Source organism: Morone saxatilis, unplaced genomic scaffold (assembly GCF_004916995.1).
Source record: "Morone saxatilis isolate NCDOM2014 unplaced genomic scaffold, NCSU_SB_2.0 Contig20, whole genome shotgun sequence".
NCBI lineage: Eukaryota > Metazoa > Chordata > Actinopteri > Moronidae > Morone > Morone saxatilis.
In genome coordinates this window covers 10,562,194-10,569,909 of record NW_023339763.1, presented here as the reverse complement: position 1 = coordinate 10,569,909, position 7,716 = coordinate 10,562,194, and the positions used below count along the sequence as shown (strand labels likewise).

General features: G+C 40.4%; 1 protein-coding gene across 1 annotated transcript in view; it reads right to left on the bottom strand.

Annotated features, from left to right (window-relative positions):
- Positions 1 to 7,716, bottom strand: part of LOC118331920 (transcription factor COE1-A-like) — a gene marked incomplete at both ends in the record, with an annotated part of 21,879 nt that extends 14,163 nt beyond the window's left edge. Inside the window, 3 exon segments of the mRNA XM_035667018.1 lie at positions 4,770 to 4,896; positions 6,262 to 6,395; positions 7,628 to 7,716. Of these exon segments, the coding sequence (XP_035522911.1) occupies positions 4,770 to 4,896; positions 6,262 to 6,395; positions 7,628 to 7,716 (350 nt within the window).

The following is a 7,716-nucleotide window of genomic DNA, read 5'->3' as shown; positions in this document are numbered from 1 at the left end:
ACAGTAAGAAACCCACCAAAGCGGAAACGTTGGACGAAACCTGCACGCCTCCTTTGGCCTTCAAAGACACACACACAGAACCACACCACACACAAACAGCACACCACTGTACCATCAGCTTACAGCACTTCTGCACAGAAACAGGAATAGTATCAGCACAGCGAAAGGTGTCCAATTGATTACACATCAGCTGTAATAGGCATCGGTGATATTCACCATAGTCACACTGACACCCACAAACACCAAATACACTTATCTCCGAGCTTACAGAAAGGTTTCCTTGTGACACTGTTCTAAGATAAGATAAGATATTCCTTTACTGATCCCCCTCAGGAGAAAAGACTATGTCGTAGGTATTTTGTCGCTGTGAGCAGGGCAGATGTTGATGAGATGGGGCAGAGAACTAAACTAAAAGTTGTTGTTGTGCAGTTAACTGAGTGGATCATAAAAATATGGGTGGAAAATGGTCAATACCCCAAGAGGAAACATCCCTTCCACCACAGAGATTCCTAATTATATGTATGAAGTAATTCATAAACACACATGACCTGTTTAGTTTACACATTGGGGCCTTTCTCTTAAATATGTCTAACTCCTGAAAAACTCCCAAAGAAGGTATCAGCTACCCCAACATCCAACCTAAATGGCAAAACAAACAAACAACAAAACAATAAAGTTCTTGAAAACAATCCTTTTCTAACCCAAATGTGAGTGATGGTGGACAATATCCACAATCTTTGTTCTATGCAAACATACATTATAAAGTTAAACCTTCTACAAGAGGAGTGTTTAACTAATCAGTCTCACAAGAATCCAAAAAAAGATTATAGTTCCTTGTTGCTGCTTTAATCCGAAGCAAATACGAGGCTTCAACAGTCTGAATTAGAAGTTATTTTCCTATTAGTGCAAAATTTCCTCTTTTCATTGACAGTGTTTCCTAACGAGGACTGTGGATTTTAAAGGGACAGACTTGAAAAAAGGTGAACCTGTCCTTTAATGTCAGCTGTCCATGGTGCTGAAGAGGATGATGAGTACATTTAAAGGTAACGTGTCATGCTATATATTAAAAATACATGTCACAAATAAAATTGTGTAAATCAGTGGTGCAATTACTTTCTGTATGTGTGTTAGTTTAGTGTAATTTTCTTCCTCATTTCAACATCATCACTGGTTTTATATCACTTAACAGAGAGCACCAGTGGTCAAGATAAAAGTGTTGACTTGGGACACATAAAGAACATGTCTGTGAAGTGAAAAAAGGAGCAACGTTATATATTTTTTTCTTATTTTCTGGCACGTTCTGCTTTTCCTAAAAGCTTCAGCAGATAATTTGGTTCCCATTTAATCTCGACTCATTCTCCCACCCTGCTGCCCATCAAAGCATCTCTGCATGAATCCCTCCTGCTCTCCTTTACACCCCCCCCCCTTCTGCTCTGTCTCCTTCCCCCTCTTTCTTAACTACACCTTCTGCCACTTTTATCCATCCATTCCTCCATCGCTCCTCCTCCAGCCTCACTCTTCCTCTCAGAGACCAGAGCTGCCCGCAGATCAATACTCATAGAAGTTTCATGAGGACAGACCCTCCACTCCTGTTTCGCAATAAAATGTGAACAGAGGAAGGAGACAGAAGAAAAGAAGAGGGGGAAGCGGCAAAGAGAAAAAGGGAAAGATATTGTTTGTGTTGAAGCTGTAGGTCTAGGATTTCTTATATGCTTGTATTATGCAATGGTGGCGTTTTTCTAGATATCTTTTGGCAGAGTTTAAACAAGAGAGAGAGAAAAAAGGTGGGTAAAGGAGTGGGAAAGGAGAAAAAACAGGGTGAAGCTGGGTGCGTAAGAGAACAGAGTAGAAGAAGAAGAGGAGGAGGAGAGGAGGTGTGGTGAGATCGATTCTCTGGCCAGCCAGCAGTTCAATACCACTGAATTATTGCTTCATTCTTCCCCTTATGAGATGAGATCTCTTTCTCTCTCTAGCTCTTCTCCTCTCTTCTATGTGTTTGTATATATGTGTGTATCTGCATGCGTGTATATGTACATGTGCGATCCACTGGTAGAGTGGATCAATACTTTACAATCTGGTTTTAAAAGTCCACCTTTCTGTCTCTCTTTTTTATACGTGTCTCTCTCTCTTTCTTTTTCCTTTTCTCTCTCCCTCCTTCTATATTTCAATCTCTTTTATTTTCTCTGTCTCGTGTCTGCAAAATGAAGGTTAAATTGCTTGTAAAATGAGACAAAAGTCTAAAATTGTGATGCTTTTTCAGCTTTTCACTAAAAGTTTCTTCTCCACAGCTGAGCTATGGATTTTCTTATGCCGCTGCATATACAATAAATCAGCTCTATACTGTATGTGCGTGCATGTGTTCATGTGTGTATATAACGTGTGTGAGAGCATGTATTGATTGTTACTTTGTACCATTGTGTGTTTATAGGAGTGTGTGATGTTGAGAATGTTAATTTTTCCCACCAGGCCGATGAAGCATACGGCACTGTGTGTATGCGTGTGTATAGTGTGTGTGTGTGTGTGTGGTAGACCATCTGTTTACCAGACTACTCACCATCTTTCCCTCATATCTCTCTGATTTACAATTACTTTCAACTCCTGCCCCTGTTTGAAAGTGTGTGTGTGGTACGTTGTGTAAGACATGACCCTCGCAAAGTGTTGCTTTGTGTGTGTTTACGTTGTGCATTGTTGCAAACTTGCATGTGTGCGTGCTCGTGAGAGTGTTTAATTACTCGGCCCTTTACACCCAGAGGCAACCACAGCTAAAACACTGAAAAGCCACAACAGCCAATCAGCTTTCACCGCCATGACCCTTCACCAGCGACTTCCAGAAAGAAGTCAACCTTGAGGTGGGGTCAGGCAACCGCAGTAACGGATCGCGTTTCCTGGGTCACATGTTGAAGCCATAAGCCAATCGCGAGGTCACGGGGGGTCATCTCCGCCCAATAGGAGCAGCAGTTGGACACCAGACGGACCAATTACCAGCTGGCTAGCCTCAGGGTCAAACCAAAGATGTTTTGACTGAAGAACACTGAAGCAGGCACAGCGTACGTACAAAGAAACTAAGAGGGACATTTAGAGACACTCAACGCAAAAAAGTCTTCCAAACTTCGTCAAGTATATGTAATATACCTATATATAATATCACCAATATTCTCTGTCTGTTTTATTGCTTTTGCAGTTGTTGCTCTCATTTCTTGTGCTAAATGTTTTTTTTTACTGCACTTTACATTGTCGAAAAGGTTCCTACAGGTGACGCTATTTTCTTTGACTAGTCAGTCAAACTTTTAGATTTTCTTTTAAACTATTAAACTTGTCAACTTGAAGTGAAATCTCTCAACAATCTTGTATTCAGGTTTGTTTCAGGTCATGCATGTGCAAGACCTCACTTTAGAAATGGGGAACATATTCTGAGTTAGAATGACTTAATTCAGAGTTTGACACTATTAACACTTGTAGGTTAGTGTTTTATTACTCAATAATACATCACATACAAGTCTTATTAAGGGAGAATGAGTATTTTTGTGGTACTACCACCTTATAAAGTCCATACTAAGCAAAGCATATTGAGATCGTAATTCATATACAACAACTTCTTAACTTACTGTACTTACTATCAATAGGTAGACATTAAGAGGCTCTTAATGGAATAGTAGTTGTAGTACAATATAGTCATTCAAAATAAGGCATCATTAAGTGCTTTATGATGAATAAAGTCAGTATGCTAATAATATGCATGCTAATTGGCTACTACAGTGAATATGTGTACCTTAAAATAAAGTGTTAGCTTAAATATTATTCTATACTTGTGGCTTGTTGCTGTTTGTATATTCATATAAAGCAAATTGAAGAAGAACAAATGACCATAGTTGAAAACACAAAACATCACTTTCTTTTAGCATTTTTCATTCTGAACAGGAAATATTAAAGCTTCCAACAACTTGACAGCAACATTAAAACTGACAATTTATCCATGGTAAGTTTTTTTCATTTCCATTGATCAGGTTTAAATCCTCATCTATATCTTTGGTTAATTGGGTCATTAAATGTCTCGTACCCAAAAGAATTTACACAGCAGCTGTTTTTCTTGTCTGTCTCTCTCTGTGAATGACGTCATCATTATGGTGTGATGGAGCCATGTTGAGAGGATCAATACCAGACATCACATCACCTCCATCCATTTCCACATGTATGTGCGAACAAAATGAGCACATACACACGTACATGGACACACACATACTTTCTTCTTCTTTGCTCTCCTTTTCCTCCTCTACTGAGTTTAGCAGGAAAACGCTCATTCACAGTCAACAATCCGGTCAAAAATCACACACTCATTTTCCAACATCGTGTGTGTTTGTGTGTGTGTGTGTGTGTGTACCGTGTGTGTGAGTGTTAGTAAACTGGGTGTTCTGGATGATTTCACTAATAGTTTCAGTATGGAGGGCTATAAAGAGCAGACTGTTTAATTGTAGCTGGTTTTAACGAGCCTCTGATTATGGCAACATTGTAACGAGTGTGGGTCGTTAATGTTGACTAATCTACAGTCATTAGTTCAACACTGTCTGGCCTGAGAGTGAACTGCAAGTCATAGACGCTATTCATACACACATGCAGAGCCGCGCGCGCACACACACACAGGCAAAGGCCAAGAAACACACATTTATAAAACCCCAAAAAATAAATGTACCCTCTAGAAAACAGAAGAAAAATCAGTTTAACAGTTTAATCAAGAGTGTGTGTTTGTATGTATGTGTGTACAGCTGACCTACCTGTGTATATGAACCGTCCTGGTGTGCCTTTGCAGAACTGCTTGGACTTGTAAGAAAGAGTGACCTCAACGACCCCGGGGATGTGTCTGGGAGGCGTCTGCACCCGGATGGCATGCGGCGTGATCAGCTAGAGAAGGAAGGAAATAGGGTGACCATGAGTCAGTACACAAAAACACATCATACTGTAGAAACATGCAGCATGGCGGACTTCCATGGAAGGCGACCCGAGGCGTATGTAGATAAAAAGGGCTCATTCTAAGGTAACGAAAACACAAAGAATATATATATTCAGGTGATTATACACTAATAAAAACATACCTATAAATTTTTGTCAATAGATTCTCCTCAATGTTACACACTGAACCTTTAAGAGGAGGTACAATGTAGAAATTTGAAATCTTGTATATGTATGTGTTAATTGAAATCCTGTAAATGTTCTGATTTATGTTTTATTTGGGGTTTGAATGTGTCACTGGACGTTTGAGCTACAACAGTGTCTGTTACAGTGTTTGGCATGCCACCAAAATAAAGATCTACAAACTACTTTAAATATAATATAATTTCACAGCATCTATCAGGTGCTCAATTTGTATTGAGCTGAATGTGACAAACACTAACTTTTTAGCATCACATTTTTATGGATGGTTTTCAAAAATACTTTTCACTACTTGGCCTGGGTTTTGTGAAAAATCTGCAGGTAGGAGGGACAGCTGCAGACAAACAGAACTTGGCAAACGCGCAATCACTTTCTACCAACACATTTTTCAAACTGTGTTTTCTCGCTTCGGAATCAATAATCAGGTTGAGTGCAAATGAAACATTTGGTTGGCCAAAATCCATTAGAAGCCAGTCTGAGGAACGCCTAAGAGCTGAGTCAGTTTGAACTGAACTGAACTGAGACTCTGTACACATGTTAGTGTGTGTAAGTGTGGCTCTCAACACTGTAAACAAACCCCTCCGCTCTTAACACACACACACACACACATCCATGCCAGCATGTGTACACACACACACACACACACACACACACAGTGTTGTTGTTGGAAGAGAGCCATGGTCGCTCAGCGCACACGGTGAGTGGAGTCAGAAGACAAATAAACATTCTGTAGAGGAGTTGCACTGGGGAAAAGTACGATAGTGAGCTCTGCATGTGTGTGTGAGTGTATGTTTTTGTGAGCATTAGGCCGATGGCTATCAAAATGTGCTGATTTGATCAGTATTCCAGAGAGAAAGAGACAGAGGGAGTGTGGGTGAGGAAGGTAGAGAGGGGCGGTGGTCGCTTGTTGGTGGGGACTCATTAGAGAGCCAAACCTCATTTAGACAAACATTAACACACACACAAACATTCACATGATCACACACAGTTAAGAGCCCGACCATGAGGAAAAGTATGTTTTCATATTGAATTACTTCCAACGGTCCGAGGGCAAAAACACACCGTTGAGGGGTTGAAACAACATCGGGACAGGATGATGATTGTTGGCAAACTGACCTCGCTCCAAACCAGCATGGTACCGAAGATGACTTGGAGACCATCGAAAAAGTTGTCTCCTATGATGATGACTGTAGCGCCCCCCGTAGTCCACCCCTCGCTGGGGCTGATGGCTTTAATGCAGGGAGCTGCTCCTGGAGGGAGGAGAAGAGGATTATAGTAGCCAAGAGATAGAGGAAAAATCGAGTAAAATAAATATTTAAAGATTATTGGCATTTGGATGCATCTGAATAAACCAGTTGTGCAATAAAACCTACAGTATTGACTATGGTATATGACTTGACAAGTTATGGTTGTAAGAAAACATTTGTTTCCTTTAAAGACCAATCAGTCTGTAAACAGGGAGGGAAATCTGGCTTGAAGCCTTTTCATCCCTGTTGCATCTGCACCTCATATATCTTCATGCAACTCCCTCGGCTCTTGGCCAGGGTCCAGATCCGCACACCACACTTAAAAACACTGACTACACCGCCAGCTCAAACACTGTCCCTTTCAATCTGTGCTTGAGTAGTGAGGTTTTTCTTGTGCAATGAGAGAATAAACAAAGCAAATTTTTAAACACTTAAATGTATATTGACATCCAGGAAAAAAACATTTCCACATTACATTACCTAAATTGAAACATCAGCTCCACTGTAACTTTATTTCCACTGACCATGAGATGCAGTTGAAAGTTGTAAGTTGTTGTAAGTGAACCTTCTAGTTTCCAAATGTCAAGAACAAAAAGGCTAAAGATGAGCACAGATGAGCCGCTCGAGAAACAATTTTTTCTGTTCTACTTTTAAAAGCAATGTGATACTCAAACATGATTTTGACAGTACCTGTACTGTTTATTTACTGTTTGTTTATCCCAAAACTCGACTGATGAGCAGTTCATTTTCTAAACTAATGATATGAAATGGATAGAAACACACACAGAAGGTTCAGTGTGCATCATAATACTTCAAACAGAAAGGATACAGTGAGATTTATGTCACGTCAGTATTGTGTGTAAACTCAAATCCAATCCCATATCGCAACAATAAAAGCTCATCTGTCAAAAACCAACTCTCCTCAGAGTGTGTGTGAGATTATCAGGATTCATCTGAATTACAACAACATCCCTTAGTCTGAGTGTGTTTATGAAAGGGAAGCATAATGATATTAGACTTAGCAACACACACAGATACACACACAAAGCATCACACCATGCGTATTATGTGTGTGTAAAAGTGTGTGTAGTGAGTTGGATTAGCCAGATGGAGGGGCAGGAATCACCTGATAGGATTAAACCATCAACCATCTGGTGGCCATGCTGCTTATGCTCACACAGATTCAGACACACACACACACACACACACACACACACAGACACACACACACACACCGTGTTCTAGGTAAGACGGCGTTCCTTCCACCGGGTCGAGCCTGCGGGCCCGTCGGCCATGTTTGGAGTTGTTGTGGACGAACATGTTG